Source organism: Taeniopygia guttata, chromosome 13, assembly GCF_048771995.1.
Source record: "Taeniopygia guttata chromosome 13, bTaeGut7.mat, whole genome shotgun sequence".
Lineage (NCBI taxonomy): Eukaryota > Metazoa > Chordata > Aves > Passeriformes > Estrildidae > Taeniopygia > Taeniopygia guttata.
In genome coordinates, this window is record NC_133038.1 from 15,748,641 (window position 1) to 15,769,367 (window position 20,727).

Genomic DNA, 20,727 nt, shown 5'->3' on the forward strand with positions numbered 1-20,727 from the left:
CTGCTCGGCGACGAGGATCCTGCCGGCGCTCCTCCCGTGGATTCCGCCTCTGGCCCGGTGAGTTCCCCGTACCAGTTTTTCTCCACTATTCTTTATCCTGTTGCTTGTCTGCTCATTTCCGGCGTTTTCTGTGTCCTTCAGATCGATGTTTGCTGACAAGGATGGAAAAGTATCTTTTAGGGACGTGCTGATTGTGGGACTTCTTGCTGCACCATGATGGACATGGGCTGGGTCCGAGCTTTTCAGCTTGTGAGGGATGCATGATAAGGGAGACTGCTCTTGGCTGGACAGGTTTTTTAATGAAGTTTTTTCTATACCATATGATCCTCACTTCCTCAGTATCTTTTGATGGAGAGGTAGTGTTTAATCTCTTTCCTCCTTCTTCTCTGAGATATATTTGGCAGACAAATATTTCTTTCCTCTTAGTACAGAGTTATAAGGATAACTGTTTGAAGGCCATAGGTTATCTGGTGCATATTGAAGGGAAATGGTCTGCATAGCAGCCTTTTGATGGAAGCTGCTTTCAAAGTATCAAGGTCACGAAACAATATGCAGGATTTTAAAGGCAGGAGATGCAAATACTGGGCTCTGTGTGTGAATGACTGCTAATGGATACAAGGTTTCAGTGTCCATTTCTAGTATTATGTAATGCAATTTGATCCTTCACAATACGTGTGTCTTAACAGATATTACTGCAGTTCTATTGAGACCCATTGGGTATTTACAGGTTCATGGAATGTATTTAATAATAGCCTTATATATTCCAATCTGAAATGTCACAATGGGAGCTTTGCAATAAGGAAATTCATTACATCCCTACTTTTAATATTTAGATTACATATTTTCTCCAAGAGCCGTAATCCAGATGAGCGTGATCCCTTCATTTCTGCAGATGTTATCTTATTGTCCTATTCTTTGTATTGATCTCAAGCTGGGCCTTTGTATCTGGTAGTATCTGGTCACAGCTGTTACATTTGCTTGGCTGTCCCATACGTGCCTTACATTTTTACAACTCAACAGGGAAAGACATTGATAGATGTGTTTCCTTCAATTTTTAATGGGAGAATTATTCTTATTTCTCATGTGCACTCGTTAAGAAGTCAAATATTGGCCATGGCAAGTTGTCTCTAGAACTTTTTCTTCAGTGGAGTACATCTGCTAATGGTAAAGATCAGAGAGAGCCATACAATCTGTAACGAGTTTGAGGAGACTCTTGCAGGTGCAGTGTGTGAGGTAATACTCCTGGAGAGAAAGCAGGTGCTTTTTTAACTTCCATGGTCCATTGCTGGACTACATAAAATGAATATGGTCAGATTATACATGACCAAGCTGTGGATTCATACATTTGCTTTCCTGTAATGGGGCGCTCTCCGTGAATGATAGTTGAACCACTGACTTGTTTGTCATGACCAGGTAACGGTGGGCCTGTGTGTGTCTGAAACTTTATCTGAAAATAGAATCACTGATCTTACTTGTCAGAGAGGGATTGGCCCCAGGGAGAGACTGGCCCTGAAGCAGACAAAGGTGGGTTCTATGATCCAGTAATCTGAGTGTGCCTTCATGCCATGCCTAGTGCCAAGGCCTGTGCCACTTATAGCAAGTGCCCTTTTCCCGTGTCCAAAGAAGGATGGCAATCCTCCAATGAATTTGTCTGCTATCAATGCCCAGGGAAGTGCATGCTTCAGGGGTTCTGTGTCTAAGAAATGCTGTGGGAAATATCATTTCCCCAGCTATATGTCCTTGTTAGAGTTATGAGGTAAAGTTTCATTGTGGTTGTACTAAGCTTTCCCAAGCCTTGAGCAGACCTTCAGATGTTATTAATGGCTCTTGCTTGTATGATGTTACTGCTGATGGTTTGTTGGTAGTGAAATTGGTAGGATTGTAGGGATGGGAGAGTTGATTTTACCTGCAGAGTCTGGGTTTGGGGCTTTTTATTTGAAGCATGTGCCAGAAAGTCACTCATTTTTTCTTCTGTCATGTCTGATACACCTCTTCCCTGTGAGTGGTAGCTCTTGGATGTGGCCATAAACGTCATATTAATGGTTACAGAGTGACATATATTCTAGAATGTCCATGTGCTTAGGAAGAATGATGATGTCTTTGAGTTGATTGTGATATGAGTCTTTAATTGAGTTGCACATTGCTTATGCCTGTTGGAACATGTTACATTTCTTCAAGTATCAGTGATGTGCAGAGTCCATATGAGTGGACCTGTGCTGTGATCCCTGTTCTCCATAAGGAGAAGTTGTGTGGAAAACTTCTTCCAGTGGTGTCTGTCTGCAAAGGGGTCCCTGCTGGGTGATGTCTGAGCATTCCGCCTGCACAGAGACAGAGCAGGTGAAAGAGTTGCTGAAAAATCTAATGGGTTGGTGTAGATATTCAGTTTTCCCTAGGTGTCGAATGGATCACATAGTTATGGTTCTGTGCATTTTTCTTTGCTTTTTCTGCAAAGAAATTACTTGGAGGGTGTTACCTGTGTATATTATATGTGTTTCTTATGTACTTGTTACAGCTTACACAAGTTAGGCCTTCAAAGTTAGGCCTTCAAACTTTGTTAGGCCTTTAAACTTTGTTGAGCCTTCTAAGTTAGGCCTTTAAACTTAGTAAGGCCTACAAACATAGTTAGGCCTTCAAAATCTGTTAGGCCTTTAAAATTAGTTTGGCCTTTTAAACTTTGTTAGGCCTTCAAACTCTGTTAGGCCTCTAAATTACGGCCTTCAAAGTTAGGCCTTCAAATTTGTGGGGCATGACCAGGCCAGGAAAGCTGATCAGAGCTCTTGAGTGTTTAATGCAGACAAGCCACACTTGTAGTCCAGAAGAAGATTTCGAGGTCACACTTCTAGCCTGAGGCCTCAGTGGGTTCCAGGTGCTCTCAGGGATGAATTTCCTTGTCCACAGAAAAGGTGAGATATCCTCCTGGTGAATTTCTCTGAAAGAACTCCTATTAAATCCCTGCAATGCTTCTGTGTTTTTTCTTTTTTTTCCCTTGACGTGTTATTACAGCTGATGTGGAATGAGGGCCTGTGAAGGGGGTTCATCTCTCTTCTCTATTTTATCATCTGTTCGCAGATGTAAAAATGACTTTAGGAGAAGTCACATCTTTGTGGATCTGTGCATGTGATAAGAGGGGAAATGCATAGCTTGATAGTTCATAATTACGTTTTCCACCTTGGATCTCAGTTCAGGCTCTGTTTCCTGGAAGGCCATGGTTCGAGTTTCTTTGCCGCTTGTGAGTGCTGCTTTGCAGGAAATAGTGACTTCCATTGAGAACCAAATGAAGACGGGATGCTGTGTGTGAGGAAAATGAAAAATTGCTTAACTCAAGTGGTTAGCTGTAAAATGTTGTTGTCCAATTCCACTTACCTGGGGATTCTTCTTGTGTCTCTGAGGACTACAGAGCAACGTGCTTTTGTCAGTGATTTCCTGCACTGCTCAGGCCCTGATGTGTCACAGTAGCCATGGCTTGGCCCCATGGATGGCAGTGGGAGGTGTTTTGTTTAGCTTCTTTGCTATTGTAAGTGCCAAGCATTTCTGTTGTTCTGCTGCTTAGTAAAGTCATTTAGTCCAGTCAGAGAGACCTCATAGTCCTTTAATATTCCTGCGGCTTGCCTAATTTGCACCTTGAGGCCTCAGTGAGTTTCCACATGCTCTGGGAAAGAATTTTTAAGGCTGTAGTGTGGTGAGGCGACAGAAAAATCACAGCACTGAACTATCTCCCCCTCTTGATGGGGACAGATGGAAGTTTGGGATTTGGATATGAATCTTCAGAATTCATTGAAAACCATTCAGCTGATTTTGCAGTCCTAAAATGGACTTGGGATATGTTGGGACTTTTGCCTAAAGGTTAGGAAAATCAAAACTATGGAAATATTAAATCAATAATTGTAGCAGGCCTTTTTTTTTGAGTTTCCACCAAAAGCACAGAAGGTTGTCTGTATGGAAGGAGACTCAGTCTAAGGACAGACACAAGGCAGAGTCTGTTCTGCTTTGCACTTTCTTATTCTCTTCCATTTGTATGCACATTGTCATTTATCTGAGAGCAGATTGACATTTCTTGGCTTCATATTTCTCTGCAAGTGTTAATCACTGTAAAAGCGTCTTTTTGATTTACATGGGTTTTGCACAGGTGATGAGCAAACACTATCTGAAGTACCACTGGAACAATTAAATTGTAAATTGTCTCAGCAATCCAGCTTTTAGATATAGGCTTCAATTCCTAGACTGCGTATGAGAGAACCAATTGGTATTTTAGGAGCACATATTTCCTTTCTGATTTTTGTGCCATCTGAAACCAGAGTGTGGAAAAAACTTTGATAAGGTGTAATACTTGTTTCCATGTCTATTGCAGCTACAAACCATTAAATCGTTCTCACATGGATATTGCTGCTGCAATCATAAGGGTTCCTAGTTGTCGTTAAGCAAGTGGGTCTGCTCTTGCTGTTTGCAATCGGGGACCGAGCCCGGGGCCGGTGCAGCCGCCGAGCCCCGCCCGGGCCGGGCCGGGCCCCCTTGAGCGCGGCCATGCGGCGGCTGCAGTGGCGCGGCGGCGCCTCCGGGTGCCGCTGTTGGCCGCCGCCGAGCGGCGCTGGAGCCGCCGCCGCCGCCGCCGCAGCGTCCTGCCCCCGCAGGCTGCTCGCTCGCCCGGCGCCGGCCGCAGCGGCAGCGGCACCGCCACCGGCAGCAGCAGCGGCGGCGGCGGCGGCGGGGAGAGGCGGCCCGAGCGGGCTGGCTGCGCTGCGGCGGCCCCTGCGCTGCGTGGCGAGAGCGGCTGGAAGGGAAGCGGGGCAGCGGCAGGAGGCAGGAGCGCGGCGAGCGCCGGCGGCAGAGAATGGCGGTGAGGCGGCGGCAGAGGCGCGGGCCGGGCGGCGGGCGAGCGCTGCTGGCCGCGGTGCTGCTGTGCGTGTGCTGCCGGGCGGCGGCCGAGCGGCTCCGCTACGCCATCCCCGAGGAGCTGGGCAGAGGCTCGCTCGTGGGGCCGCTGGCGCGGGACCTGGGGCTCAGCGCGGACGAGCTGCCGGCGCGCAAGCTGCGGCTGAGCGAGGAGAAGCAATACTTCACGGTGAGTGAGGAGAACGGGAACCTGTACGTGAACGAGAGGCTGGACCGGGAGGAGATGTGCGGCGCGTCGCCGACCTGCTCTGTCAGCTTTGAGGTGCTGGTGCACAATCCGCTGAATGTTTTCCAAGTCGAGGTGTCCATTGAGGACGTGAATGACAACTCCCCACTTTTTAGCAAGGCTGTTCTGGATGTCGAGATCGGTGAATTGATCCCTCCCGGTGCTCGTTTTCCTTTGGAAATGGCACGAGATGCGGACTTAGGAAGCAACTCGCTGCTGACTTACCAACTCACGAGCGACCCGTCCTTCTCACTGTCAGTGAAAGAAAAGCCGGGTGGAAAGAAGCAGCCGGAATTAGTACTGGAGAGAGCTTTGGACAGGGAGAAGCAGAGTTCCTTTGAGCTGCTGCTGACAGCAGTGGACGGCGGGGAACCGGCGAGATCCGGGACTGTCCTGGTTCACATCAACGTTACTGACGCCAACGACAACCCACCCGTGTTCAGCAAAAGCCTCTACGAGTCGCGCGTGGCAGAGACTTTGCCGGTGGGGTCTTCAGTGCTGCGGGTGCGGGCCACGGATGCGGACTTGGGCTCAAATGGGCGAGTTTCCTACTCCTTCAGCAACGTCCCAGACAACGTACTCTCATTGTTCGCTATTGAGAGCGAGAGTGGAGAGATCAGAACTGTGGGTCCACTCGATTTTGAGGAGGAAAAAAAATACGTTTTTGGCTTGGAGGCGACAGACGGTGGGGGGCTCACCGATCACTGTGAAGTGCAGATCGACATCACGGACGAGAACGACAACACGCCCGAAATCACGATTCTTTCACTGTCAGGCCCAGTGCCTGAGGACGTAGCGGTGGGCACCGTGGTGGCCGTGCTGAAAGTGCGGGACAGAGACTCCGGCGAGAACGGTCAAGTGTCATGCGAGCTGTCGGGAGAGGCGCCGCTGTCGATCGTGGCGTCCTCGGGCGGCTCGTACAAGGTGGTGACGGCGGGCGCGCTGGACCGAGAGCAGGCGTCCGAGCACCGCGTGACGGTGGTGGCCCGGGACCGGGGCAGGCCGGCGCTGTGGAGCAGCAGGGAGCTGGTGCTGGAGGTGTCGGACGTGAACGACAACGCGCCGGTGTTCGAGGAGGCGTCGTACAGCGCGTACGTGGCGGAGAACAACGCGGCGGGCGCGCTGGTGCTGCGCGTGCAGGCGCGGGACGCGGACGCGGGCGCCAACGGGCGCGTGAGCTACTGGCTGGCGGGCGGCAGCGCGGGCGCGGCGGGCGCGGCGCCGCTCGTGTCGGTGGAGGCGCGGAGCGGCGCGCTGTACGCGCAGCGCTCCTTGGACTACGAGCAGTGCCGCGAGTTCACGCTGGCGGTGCGGGCGCAGGACGGCGGCTCGCCGGCGCGCAGCTCCACGGCCACGGTGCGCGTCTTCGTGCTGGACCGCAACGACAACGCGCCCCGGGTGCTGTGGCCGGCGGCGGCGGCGGCGGGCGAGGCTGCGGCAGGGGCGCCGCCTCCTTTCGAGGTGGTGCCGCGTTCGGCCGAGGCCGGCTACCTGGTGGCCAAGGTGGTGGCGGTGGACGCGGACGCGGGGCGCAACGCGTGGCTGTCGTACGAGCTGGTGCAGGCGTCGGAGCCGGCGCTGTTCCGCGTGGGGCTGCACAGCGGCGAGGTGCGCACGGCGCGGGCCGTGTCCGAGCGGGACGCGGCCAAGCAGCGAGTGGTGGCCGTGGTGAAGGACCACGGGCAGCCGGCGCTGTCGGCCACGGCCACGCTGCACGTGGTGCTGGCCGAGAGCTTGCAGGAGGCGCTGCCGGAGCTGAGCGAGCGGGCGGCGGGCGCCGAGGAGGCGGCGGCGGCCGAGCTGCAGTTCTACCTGGTGCTGGCGCTGGCGCTGCTCTCGGCGCTCTTGGTGCTGAGCGTGGCGCTGGCCGTGCTGGCGCGGCTGCGCCGGGCCGGGCCGCCCGCCGTGCTGCGCTGCCTGGGCGCGCAGCGCTTCTCGGTGGCCGGCGCCGCCTTCCCGGCCGACTTCTGCGAGGGCACCTTGCCCTACTCCTACAACCTGTGCGTGGCGGCGCCGGCCCGCGCCGTGCCCGAGGCCGCTTGGCCGCCGCCGCCGCCGGTGCCCGTCCTGTCGGCGGAAGAGCTTCTGGGCGGGGATTCCTGCGAGAAGCCGAGCCCGAACAGTAACCTCGTCGTGGGAGAGCCGCCCGCCAATCCCGATGCACCGCAGGTCTGTGAATCCAGACTTCTTTTTTTTCCTTAGTGGTTCCTAAGCTCGTGCTGTGTTCTGTTTTTCGGCTTCGACTGTCGTTTGGTACGCTTGGTACAGGTCTGTGTTTCAATGAACCCCCTAAAAATCCTGTCCCATGTCTCTTAACAGCCTCTGGTGTGAATAGCCAATTCTGGTCTCATCAGCTATCTCACTTGTTGGCTCAGTGTAATATCTCTTACATTGTAACTTGTGGTGCATAAAATCTTACAGGACTGTTGATGCTCTTAGTTACGTCTTGCTTTCCTTCATATTCCACCTAGAGCAGGCAGATCTATATGGCAACGTTTTTCTCATGACATGTTGAGGTTCAGCTGAATAACTTTGTCTTCAAAACTTGTCTGAAACACTGCGGGTTTCTAATGGTGAAGGCAGATTTTCAGTGTGTACGAGGAGATGGATCACTGTATAGAGACGTGATGAGTCATTCCTTCTTTATGAATTCTCCTCTCCTATCCCATGTGCCCTCTTTCCAGTGAGGGAGTGTAGCTGTGTAAATTGCAGGTTTCAGTGAACGGTGAGACAAGCATGGTCGATGATACTGCTTGCCTTATAGTTGTGAGACGTGCAGGGAAGGGTTTTTCGTTCAACTGTTCTGTCGAAAATTATCTACAAGTATTGTTAGATCTTTTTGGGTCGCATCACGCACATTCAGGATCACTGGGAAAATTTTGTCTATAACGCTTTGGTTGTTTGAAATGGTAGGAAGTACTGAAGTTCCAAACAGATCCTTAATCGAGAAAATAAAATCTACTAATATTACATTATGGTCTCGGGAAAACTGAGGGAATGTTTTTCCTTTCTGATCCACATTTTCTGAGGCGAAGTACTGGGACTTGAGTGGCTGCTGAATAATATTCCATTTCTTAATGCTGACACGCTGCTGGACTCCAGAGGGAGCATAAGAGTGCTTCCCTAATGGATGTTCAGCTTTGTGCGATTCCATGTTTTGCTGGAAGGCGGCTGGCGGAAGGAGAGCACTAGTCCCGCTGGACTATGCATCTCCCTAAAGATTTTGGCAGCCTGCTGTGTGCAAGGCAGGGCGGGCAGCGCTCGGCAGCGCTCGGTGCGTGCAGTGCCGGGAGGAGGCTGCGGGCGCCGCTGTTGACCGAGAGGAGCGAGCGGGAGCTCGGAGCGCCGCAGCCCCGCCCGCTGCGGATCCGCTCGATCACTCGCTCGCCGGATTCGTGGCCCGGCGGGAGGACGGTCTGTGATCATCCCCGCGGTACGGAACCGTGCTGCAGCGAGCGGAGGGACTGCGGCGGCGGAGCGGCCGGGAGCGGCGAGCTGGGGAAGGACAGTGAGGCAGATCGGCGGTCGGCGGTGGGGCGCTGCTCGGGGTGTTGCGGTGCCGCAGCGGAGATGTGCGCGCCGGGGAGGCGCTGGGGCCGGCGGCAGCGAGCTCTGCTCTGGGCCGTGCTGCTGGCAGCGTGGGAGGCGGCGTGGGGGCAGCTGCGCTACTCCGTGCCCGAGGAGATGCCCAAGGGCTCGTTCGTGGGGGACGTGGCCAAGGACCTGGGGCTGCAGCTGTTGGAGATCAGGGACCGGGGCGTTCATATCTTGGACAAAGGTAGGACGCAGTATTTTGCTCTACGCGGGAAGACAGGACAATTAGTGACGGCAGAGAGGATCGACAGAGAGCAGCTGTGCGAGCGTGTGCAGCAATGCGTGCTGCGCTGTGAACTCATAATGGAAGGACAGATGCAGGTTTACGAAATCGAAGTGGAAATCACGGACATTAATGACAATGCGCCGAGCTTTCGAGACGCAGAAAAAGAATTGAGAGTGAGTGAGACGACAGCCCCAGGATCGCGATTTCCTCTGGCCGAGGCTCATGACCCCGATACGGGCCGGAATTCCCTGCAGAGCTACGAGCTGAGCGGTGACGAGCACTTCTCGCTGGCCGTGCAGGCGGGCCCCGGCGGCGATCAGCGTCCCGAGCTGGTGCTGGCGAAGGCGCTGGACCGGGAGGAGGCGGCGTTTCACGAGCTGGTGCTGAGGGCGATGGACGGCGGCGATCCGGCACGGACGGGCACGGCTCGGATCCGGGTGACGGTGCTGGACGTGAACGACAACGCGCCCGTGTTCAGCCAGGCGGAGTACACGGTGCGTGTGCCCGAGGACGTGCCCGTGGGCTCCGCCGTCGTCACCGTTACTGCCAATGATTCCGACGAGGGGCTCTATGGACACGTGAAATATTCGATTCAGAAAATCACAGACAAAGCCTCGGAGATTTTCCGATTGGACAGCGACACGGGAGCAGTCACCCTGCTACGAAGCTTGGACTTCGAGGAAGGGGATTCCTACGAGCTGGACGTGCAGGCACATGATGGGGGTGGCCTTTCCGACACTGCCAAAGTTGTGGTTACTGTGGCAGATGTGAATGACAACGCCCCTGAGCTCACAGTGTCGTCGGCGCTGAGTGAGATCTCTGAGGATGCGCCGTCGGGGACTGTAGTCGCCCTGCTGCACGTGGAGGACCTGGACTCGGGGGCCAACGGCGAGATTCGGTGCTCGCTCGAAGGGGGCGTCCCCTTCCGGTTGGAGAAATCTTTTGGAGCCTACTATCGTGTGGTGACGACGAGGGAGCTGGACCGGGAGCAGGTGTCGGAGTACAACGTGACGGTGCGGGCGGCCGACGGCGGGTCGCCGCCACTGCAGAGCAGCGCGGTGCTGGCGCTGCGGGTGCTGGACGTGAACGACAACGCGCCGGTGTTCGCGGAGGAGCGCTACAGCGCGCGGCTGTCGGAGAACAACGCGGCGGGCGCGCTGGTGCTGAGGGTGCGCGCCACGGACGCGGACTGGGGGCAGAACGCGCGCGTGCGGTACCGGCTGGCGGAGGGGCGGGTGCGGGGCGCGGCGCTGTCGTCGTACGTGTCGGTGCAGGCGGAGACGGGCGCGCTGTACGCGCTGCGCTCCTTCGACTACGAGCAGCTGCGCGAGCTGCAGTTGTGGGTGCGTGCGGAGGACGGCGGCGCGCCGGCGCTGGGCAGCAACGTGTCGGTGCGGCTGCAGATCGTGGACGAGAACGACAACGCGCCGCAGGTGCTGTACCCGCCGCCGGCTTTAGCGGCGGGCTCGGGCGCTGCGTGGTCGGGCGTGGAGCTGGCGCCGCGCTGGTCGGAGGCCGGCGCGCTGGTGGCCAAGGTGGTGGCGGTGGACGCGGACGCGGGGCAGAACGCGTGGCTGTCGTACGAGCTGGCCAAGGCCACGGAGCCGGGGCTGTTCCGCGTGGGGCTGCACAGCGGCGAGGTGCGCACGGCGCGCTCGCCGCTGGCCCGCGACGCGGCGCGCCAGAGCCTGGTGGTGCTGGTGAAGGACCACGGGCGGCCGGCGCTGTCGGCCACGGCCACGCTGAGCGTGGTGCTGGCCGAGAGCGTGGCCGAGCTGCTGGCCGAGCTGGGCAGCGCGGCCGCCGAGGCGGCGGCGCCGGGCGAGCCGGCCGCCAGCCTGACGCGCTGGCTCGTGCTGGCCGTGGCCGCCGTGTCGTGCCTCTTCGTGGCCTTCCTGCTGCTGCTGCTGGCGCTGCGCCTGCGCCGCTGGCGCCGCCAGCAGCTGCTGCCGGCGGACAGCGGCGCCCTGCGCGGCGTGCCCGTGTCGCACTTCGTGGGCATCGACGGCGTGCGCGCCTTCCTCCAGTCCTACTCGCACGAGGTGTCGCTCACGGCCGACTCGCGCAAGAGCCAGCTGCGCTTCTCGGCCGGCAGCTGCTGCGACACCCTCCCGGCCCGGCCGCCGCCCGACGAGCCCGCGCCGCTGCTCGGCGACGAGGATCCTGCCGGCGCTCGTCCCGTGGACTCCGCCTCTGTCCCGGTGAGTTTCTTTGAACCACACTGTTTCGGCTCTCTCTTTCCACACTCCCTTTCCTGCTTCCATGCTCTTTAATCCCATAGTCAATGTTCTAAATAGAGTGGAGCTGCCCCTTGTTTTAGTCTCCACGCTTACATGGGGCAGAGAAAATGGGGCAGGAACTGTGAGTGTGTTGCTGACTGGAGGTTCATATCTGGTGTTTCTTATTAATCTCTGTGTTTCACGCTGGTTACTGCCTTGGTCTGTCCTGGAGTACAGCTTCCCCTTTGCTTTTGCGATCTTGAGGTTTCTTCTTTGAAGTGCGTTAGGTCAATCTGCTTGCGTATTACGAGGGTAAAACCAAAATGTGCACATTTTGGAGGATTTGTCCATCTGTATTATTACACAATATGAATCTCTTCCTTACCAAGGTAAGCCAATATTCAGAGCAGTAGGTTTGTCTTTGTATTTATTTGCAGGTTGATGGGATGTATTTAACTCAGGTTAATGACAAAGTTGGAAATATCGCAGTGTCAGCTTTAGGAGGAAGAAAAGGATTGTTAGTTCCCCACTCAATGCCTATGCCATAACCTTGAAGTCTGTGCGGTGATTACTAGATTTCTGCAGGTGCTAATTTCCTGCATTGCTTCTTGGGCAGTTCCAACTCTAGACCATTATCTATGATAGTACCTGATCAGATCTGTTGGCTTTGTTACCGATTAACACTGTGCTGAAGGTGTGTTTGTGCTGATACTCTTTGTCTGGGTTTTCATCAGATCTTTATATCTCTTATGAACTTGAGAACATTTTACATTTCTTTGAGTAGTGTGAAAAGGGGAGAAATGTCTTTCATGTGTTAATATTTTGACCTTTGTTTTTACATAAGGAGAAGATGTGCACACAATTTTTTCAGAGATGTCTGTTCACAAAGGCAGTTTTGATGTTATGGGGTGTTTGGGCAGAGTGAAATATGGACCAGTAGATTCATCAGTTTGCTTTCCTACTGCATGTTCTTCCCAGTGACTGGTGGTTGAACTCTGCCTTGCTTGTTATAATGAGGTAAAGGTGGGCCTGTTTTATGTCTGATAATGTATGTGTTCTGATATCAGCAGAATCGATGCTCTTGCTTGTCACACATTCATGGTGAGCAGTCAGTGCAAGATCAGCCAGAGACTGGCCTAAAGCAGGAAAAGGAAGGGTTGTATGTTCCACCTGGCTGGGGGTTCTTCATGTTGTGGCGACTGCCACGGCCTTGCCACTTACACCAGGTGCCCTTTTCCTGCATCTGCAAAGGGGAGGTCAATCCTCTGATGAATTTATCTGCAAACGATACCAAAGGAAGTGCAAATTTCCTTCAGAAATTCTGTGTGCAAGAATTGCTGCATGAAGCATCATTTTTTCAGCTAAATGTCCTTCTGTGTCTGGATGTAGAATTTAATCATGGTTGAATTATGCTTTTCTCAGCCTTGACCAACCTTCACATGTTATTAATGGCTTTTGTTTTTTATGAAGTAACTGTTGGTGTTATGTCATGTATTGTGTGAGTAAAGGCTGTGCACACAGACAAGGAGGACAGAGGCTGGCGTTAATACCAGGGAAAAAGGTGAATCAATGCAGTTTTATTTGATGCTATTCCCAGTACCAAGGCCTGTGCCATCTTTTCTGCAATCCTGGTGTTTCTGTTTTTAAAGGCAGTAGGAGTCCTCTGATCATAGAGCATTCTCCCAACAACTCTGCATTTAGAGAGGTGATGCATGGGCATATACTGTGGATGAGTGATTTACATTGCTTAGAGAATCACTATCAGAGATGTCAAAAGTGGTTTTAATATGCTTTTGTAGAATGCTGGGAATGTAAGGGATAAGAAGGTACTTCTGCTAGAAATTTACTTGTCATTTAAAGTATGTGCAAGAAACTTACTAATTTAATCAGCTCTTATGTCTGATAGGGCTCTTCCTGAGAATGTGGGTCCTAGGATGTAGACATAAATTATGCATTCATTTTTGCAGAGTCAGGTATCTTCTGAAATGCCCTTGTGCTGACAAAGAATTATATTGTCATTGAGTTGATTGTGAAGACTGAGACTTTAACTGAGCCACGTGTAACTAATACCCAATAGAATATTTTATATTCTGATGCATACATCTGTATGATGATCCTTGTTCTCCACAACAGAAGTTATGTGAGAAACATGTCTTTCAGTGATGTCAGTTTTCAAAAGTAGCTCCCCTCCTGCATGATATTTGAGCACACCAAAGCATTCTGCCTGCACGAAGACAGGACTGGTTTTCTTGGCTGAGGTTTGAAATGCCTAAAAGGGTGGTGGAAACATTCTGTTTCCCCAGTTTCTCATATTAATCCCATTCTTGTGCTCATGTGCATTTTCAATTTCTTCTTCTCCAAAGAAACTACTTGGAGATCTGTCCCTCTTGACACTAGATACTCCTCCCTGTGTACCTGCTACATTTGCCACAGCCTGAAATGTTAAGCTATAGTTTCTTCACTTCTGTGGTCTTGTCATTCCTTCCTTGTTGCTTCTCATGTTCTAAAACTGGATCTCAGTTTGTCTGATAGATCTTGAAAAGGAGATCTGTAGAAAATAATGGGCTGGTGGAATAGTTTCTATTCACACTTTGAGGGTGTTTAGCTACCAAGACAAAGACTTTGATATACTTCAGGTTTCATAAAATACTGCTAAACTTCAAAGTCCATTTCTTTTTCACTTGCAGCTGATGTAAGACCAGCAGTTGGATTTGTCCATGGTGCAACTGAATACTGTGAATGCAGAGCAAGAATTTGAATTCCTACTAGGAAATTAGGTGGATTAATGTGGTTTTGACTGAGGACTCATTTGATTTCATGGTGTGTAATTTTTGTCAGTGATCCTGGTTTCCCTGTTTTGAAAGACAATGGTAGGCCTCTGGTAACAGAGCATTTGTCCAATAGCTCTGCATTTTAGAAGATTGACACCTGATTAGATGTCATTAAGGAATTATTTGGATTGTCTAAAAAATCTCTGTCAGATGTATTATCAAAAGTGTCTTAATATGATGTTGTGGAAGTGTGTCTTTACCAACAAAGTTTGATGCATGTCCAGCTACACTTTAGGGAGGCCTCAAATTGGACCCGTCCAAACATCTCTTTTCAGTAAAAGATCTCCCTGCCTTGAGGAGCAAGCATGAGAAGTGTCCCCCATAATGAGAGCTCATCACCACACAGCCATGCTGCCTAGCAGGGAAATTTCAGAAAATAAATATGGCAGCTCCCTTTGGCTTTATGGGATAAATAGTTTGGCTTGGAGTCAAATTGCATAAACCAGGAAAGGGCTGTGTGAGATTCCTTGTACCCACAACTTTCTTTGCTTGATAGAGGGAAAGACCTTTGCACATCCCTCTGCTTCTTGGAGAGTTTCCTAGAGAAGTTCTTGCTCAGCTTTGACAAGTTTCTAATTCCTCTGTGAAACCTGTTTATCTAAATTATATCTCCCTGGAATATTGCAACGGAGAGTTTGTTCAATGTGGTAGTAACACTTCCTTTTAGGCATTTTTTTCTCTGGAAGGTCATGCCTCTTTTTCCCTGGTTTTGGACAGTGGTTTTGCATCAGAAGCTGTGAGTGGAGTTTTTTTCCATGAAAAACATACTTTGGTCACCTAAGAGAAAAATTCTATGTGTGAGGATGAAGAAACATCATGTATAAGAGGGCCTGTTCAACATTCTCACAAAACTTGCCTTGACCAAGAGGCCCATGATAAAGCCTTTAAAGTCAGGGCTTCTTATCGTGAGGTCCAGAGTAAGACCTCTGGGTATCACTTGCAGCTGGAGACTTCAATAACTTCCAGATGCTCTCAGAAATGAATTTCTGTGGTCAAGGTGAAAATTGAGCTGATCTCCTGGTGAGCTTCTCTGAAAACATACTCAATGCATCCTTGTATTGCTCATATATTTGCTTTTCCTTTTTCTTTCCCTCTCTATATGTATGTTTAATTAGAAGTAGTGGCAAAACTTAATTTGCCAAGGCCTTGTTCTTTAGTGTGTGTTTAGTCATGTTGTAGCTGGTGAGGGAGGCCGGAGATGTGAGTGGGTGACCCTTGAGTTCTAGTTCAGAGTGAACAGATGTAAATGTGGCCTTAGAGTAAGTCACAGTTTTGTGGAACAGTGTGTGTGATAAAAGAGGTGAAGAGATTCTCCTAAGTGAATAGTTTGATGACCACCCCACTTTTAGTTTGTCCATTTATCATTCCTGTGCTTTTGAATTTTATTTTTTTTTCAGAATGGTGGTGATCAGACAACTGTATCTCCTTTTTGTGCATGATCATGATGCATTATCTTCTCATGAGGTATATTTGTTAATGATGAGGTCATAAACAAACCTGAAATTAGAATAGGGTTTAAGAGAAATGAGAATGATGACATATGGGCAGAATAATTTATAAATGGGTAGAATAGCTTATAATTTCTGTGGAAGCAGGAATGGTGCATTTCCTAAACCAGAACACATTACTATATAGTCCAAAGTAAGACTTCACAGTCTCACTTGCTTATTCAGACACTGGTGACTTTCAGGTGCCTTGTAAAGCATTTTTAAAGGCAGAGATATGAGAATGCACCTGTGTATTCCAGGAGTCCAGTATCTCCCTCAGAGAGGCCAGTCACAGATTTTGGTTTTGTTTCTAAAAACTCAGAAATGAGGCAGTGAATTGAGCTTCTACTTTGCAAAAAAGACCTTGTGAAGAACACTGGAACACAGCCCCACCCACTGCTGACTCCAAGTGGGTAACAAGCAAAACAAAGATCAAGGAGCCTTATTCCATAACAGCAGTAATATCTGGACCTTTTCTGCCAAGCTCATGAGCACAGTACAGATTGTAGAGCACAGATGGCCAGTCTCGCCAACATGGAGATTGTTCTTATCTCTTGGGGACTGCAGGAGTACATTTCTCTTCTGTGTGATTTCCTACACTGTGCAGACCTGGATTTCTCACAGTAAGGAACAATCAGCCCCATGGGGCGCAGAAGGAGCTTTTTGGGTTGGCTTCTTTGTGTTATTAAGTGCCAGGAAGCATTGTTGTTCTGAAAAAAGCAATATCTGGGGCTTAGTAAAGTCACCCAGTACAGTGAAAAGACACCTAGCAACCCTCTGAAATCAGTGTAACCTTATGCCTCTGGGAGTCAGTGAGTTTCCAGGTTCCCTGGACATGAGTTTTTAAGGGAGAGTTGTGGCAAAAAACCTGAAAATCATAGACCCAAGATACCTTCCTCAATAAGGTCATATTAAGTTTTAGATTTGTGTATGAATCATCAGAAATCACCGTAAAATTTTCATTCGATCATGCTGTTGTTAAATGGCCTAACCAGATGATAGGACTTTTGTCTAAAGGCTCCCCAAATCAAAGCAGGAGAAATATTGTAACAATTCTTATGACAGGCCTTGAAGTTTAAATTGTCCACCAGGACCACTGAGGGTTTCTTCACATCAAAGAGCAGTGGGTGCCAGGATGTGCACAGTACAGAGCCCGCACAGCTGTGTGCTTTCTTTTCCTTACTTTCGGTAAGTATGTACAGTGACATGGGTCTGAGTGCAGTTCTAGTACCTTTAAACTTAACATCTCTCCCTCAGTGCTAATTGTTGTCCAGAATCAAAACTAGACCTGGACATTTCAAAGTAATGTTAACTCATTTGCATAGACCTCAGTGTCATCTCTGGGCAGGAAGGTGAAATATCAGAAAAGATTGATAAGATTTGCAATTTTGTCATGAAGAGGTAGAGGGGTTTTAGAAAAGAGATGAAACTGGATTGTGCAAATTTATATTTTGCCTATCTCTTCTTGTTGCAACTACACACGATATAGTTACCCATAAGTGAGTCGGTACCTTGCACACATTGGAAATGAATTTTCACAGGGCGGCTGCAGTGGCGCGGCGGCGCCTCCGGGTGCCGCTGTTGGCCGCCGCCGAGCGGCGCTGGAGCCGCCGCCGCCGCCGCCGCAGCGTCCTGCCCCCGCAGGCTGCTCGCTCGCCCGGCGCCGGCCGCAGCGGCAGCGGCACCGCCACCGGCAGCAGCAGCAGCGGCGGCGGCGGCGGCGGGGAGAGGCGGCCCGAGCGGGCTGGCTGCGCTGCGGCGGCCCCTGCGCTGCGTGGCGAGAGCGGCTGGAAGGGAAGCGGGGCAGCGGCAGGAGGCAGGAGCGCGGCGAGCGCCGGCGGCAGAGAATGGCGGTGAGGCGGCGGCAGAGGCGCGGGCCGGGCGGCGGGCGAGCGCTGCTGGCCGCGGTGCTGCTGTGCGTGTGCTGCCGGGCGGCGGCCGAGCGGCTCCGCTACGCCATCCCCGAGGAGCTGGGCAGAGGCTCGCTCGTGGGGCCGCTGGCGCGGGACCTGGGGCTCAGCGCGGACGAGCTGCCGGCGCGCAAGCTGCGGCTGAGCGAGGAGAAGCAATACTTCACGGTGAGTGAGGAGAACGGGAACCTGTACGTGAACGAGAGGCTGGACCGGGAGGAGATGTGCGGCACGTCGCCGACCTGTTCCGTCAGCTTCGAGGCGCTGGTGCAAAACCCACTGAACATTTTCCACGTTGAGGTGGCGATCGAGGACGTGAATGACAACTCCCCGATCTTCAGCAAGGCCGTTTTGGACCTCGAGATTGGTGAATGGGTCTCTCCTGGTGCTCGTTTTCCTCTGGAGATGGCCCGAGATGAGGACGCTGGAAGTAACTCGCTGCTGACTTATCAGCTCGCCAGCAACCCTTCCTTCTCCCTGGCCATGAAGGAGAGCCCTGAAGGAGGCAAGCAGCCGGAATTAGTGCTGGAGAAAGCGTTGGACCGGGAGAAGCAGAGCTCCATTGAACTGGTGCTGACAGCAGTGGATAGCGGGGAGCCTGCTAGGTCCGGGACTGTCCAGGTTCGCATAAACGTTACTGACGCCAACGACAACCCACCCGTGTTCAGCAAAAGCCTCTATGAGGCGAGAGTAGCGGAGAATCTATCAGTGGGGTCTCTGGTGATGCGAGTATGGGCGACAGATGGTGACATGGGCTCCAATGGGCGGGTCACCTACGCATTCAGCAACGTTCCAGACAGCATACGTTCTTTGTTCACTCTGGACAGCAACAATGGCGAGGTCAGGACAGTGGGTCCCCTCGATTTCGAGGAGAAGAATAAATATGTCTTTGGTCTGGAAGCCATGGACGGAGGCGGGTTAACGGCTCACTGCAAGGTCCAAATAGATATCACGGACGAGAACGACAACGCCCCGGAAATAGCGATTCTGTCGCTGTCGAGCCCGGTGCCCGAGGACGCGCCTGCCGGTACTGTGGTAGCCCTGCTGAAAGTGCGGGACAGAGACTCAGGCGAGAACGGTCAGGTGTCGTGCGAGCTGTCGGGAGAGGCGCCGCTGTCGATCGTGGCATCCTCGGGCGGCTCGTACAAGGTGGTGACGGCGGGCGCGCTGGACCGAGAGCAGGCGTCCGAGCACCGCGTGACGGTGGTGGCCCGGGACCGGGGCAGGCCGGCGCTGTGGAGCAGCAGGGAGCTGGTGCTGGAGGTGTCGGACGTGAACGACAACGCGCCGGTGTTCGAGGAGGCGGCGTACAGCGCGTACGTGGCGGAGAACAACGCGGCGGGCGCGCTGGTGCTGCGCGTGCAGGCGCGGGACGCGGACGCGGGCGCCAACGGGCGCGTGAGCTACTGGCTGGCGGGCGGCAGCGCGGGCGCGGCGGGCGCGGCGCCGCTCGTGTCGGTGGAGGCGCGGAGCGGCGCGCTGTACGCGCAGCGCTCCTTGGACTACGAGCAGTGCCGCGAGTTCACGCTGGCGGTGCGGGCGCAGGACGGCGGCTCGCCGGCGCGCAGCTCCACGGCCACGGTGCGCGTCTTCGTGCTGGACCGCAACGACAACGCGCCCCGGGTGCTGTGGCCGGCGGCGGCGGCGGCGGCGGGCGAGGCTGCGGCAGGGGCGGCGCCTCCTTTCGAGGTGGTGCCGCGTTCGGCCGAGGCCGGCTACCTGGTGGCCAAGGTGGTGGCGGTGGACGCGGACGCGGGGCGCAACGCGTGGCTGTCGTACGAGCTGGTGCAGGCGTCGGAGCCGGCGCTGTTCCGCGTGGGGCTGCACAGCGGCGAGGTGCGCACGGCGCGGGCCGTGTCCGAGCGGGACGCGGCCAAGCAGCGAGTGGTGGCCGTGGTGAAGGACCACGGGCAGCCGGCGCTGTCGGCCACGGCCACGCTGCACGTGGTGCTGGCCGAGAGCTTGCAGGAGGCGCTGCCGGAGCTGAGCGAGCGGGCGGCGGGCGCCGAGGAGGCGGCGGCGGCGGCCGAGCTGCAGTTCTACCTGGTGCTGGCGCTGGCGCTGCTCTCGGCGCTCTTGGTGCTGAGCGTGGCGCTGGCCGTGCTGGCGCGGCTGCGCCGGGCCGGGCCGCCCGCCGTGCTGCGCTGCCTGGGCGCGCAGCGCTTCTCGGTGGCCGGCGCCGCCTTCCCGGCCGACTTCTGCGAGGGCACCTTGCCCTACTCCTACAACCTGTGCGTGGCGGCGCCGGCCCGCGCCGTGCCCGAGGCCGCTTGGCCGCCGCCGCCGCCGGTGCCCGTCCTGTCGGCGGAGGAGCTTCTGGGCGGGGATTCCTGCGAGAAGCCGAGCCCGAGCAGCAACGCCCTCACGGGAGAGCCTCCCGCTAATCCCGGTGCACCGCAGGTGTGTATTGCTGCGCGCTTTTTCTGTTATTGAGGCTTTCCTATAATCTTCCTTTCTCCGCTCGTTTTCTCCGCATGTTGTCCATGAGAAATCCTCATTAGAATCTCCATTTTGCCGCGGAAAATTGTGGTCTTTCCTTGGTATCGGCTTACGTTTCAGCCGAGGTGTTTTGACTATAACTCTCTTTTTAACTTGAAGCAGTGTTCCCTTGTTTCCTGGGGTTATATTGTTCTGGGAAGCACACATCTGTCTACATGAATTAAGGAAATTAATTGAGAAACTGAATTAAGGAAAGGTCTATCCCCCTTCCATGGAAAGCAGGAGGCTAGCAGTAGCACCTGCTTCCTTGGTAAGAGGGTGAAATTCAGTGAAAGACGTTTTGTCTTCAAAACTCACGCTCTTTAAATTAAAATGGATTTCCATCATTGAACTTGGTTTCTTACTGTTTAGGAGACCCACTGATTATGTGCGATGGAATTGGAGAGAAAGAAAATCCACAGACAAATTATGTTGTAGATATTTTCCTGATTTTATTCAGGAAGAGTGAATTTGAAACTTGTCCATAGCTTTACACAAATCCGTTTATGAATGGTTGGGTTTTTCTGTTTAGTTTGATGGGGTTTTTTTGCCTATTGGACTCAGAAAGGAAAGGTGTGTAGCGTGTTATGTTCTGCATCTTGAGTGAAAGAAAAGAATGTCCCACGTTTTGGGGGCGAGAGCGTAATGCCATAGTGGGACGTCTTCCTTTTTGCATCCTGGCTGGCAGTTCTCTGTTGTACTCTTCATGATATTTATTTCATACAGAGGTGAAGGTGCAAAAAGGTTTGTTTCAGATGTTTTTCATTTTCCTTTCGTCTTTACCCTAGGAGTTTGAGATTTATGGAGATGTCGGGGTTTTGGAGAACAGTAGTTTTTTCCACTTCTGATTTTTACAAGGCTAGACA

At 52.9% G+C, this 20,727-nt stretch overlaps 1 protein-coding gene across 6 annotated transcripts in view; it reads left to right on the forward strand.

Annotated features, from left to right (window-relative positions):
- Positions 1-20,727, forward strand: part of LOC100225858 (protocadherin gamma-C5) — a 131,324-nt gene that overhangs the window by 19,541 nt on the left and 91,056 nt on the right. Inside the window, exon 1 of one of the 6 annotated variants that reach the window (XM_072935216.1) lies at positions 8,111-11,137. The exons of 3 other annotated variants lie outside the window; for them this stretch is intronic. In XM_072935216.1, the coding sequence (XP_072791317.1) occupies positions 8,321-11,137 (2,817 nt within the window). In that variant the 5' untranslated portion in view covers positions 8,111-8,320. Of the gene's footprint in view, positions 1-8,110; positions 11,138-16,976; positions 19,784-20,727 lie in introns of those variants that run through there. 2 more of the 6 variants (XM_072935215.1, XM_072935227.1) reach the window with 2 other exon arrangements.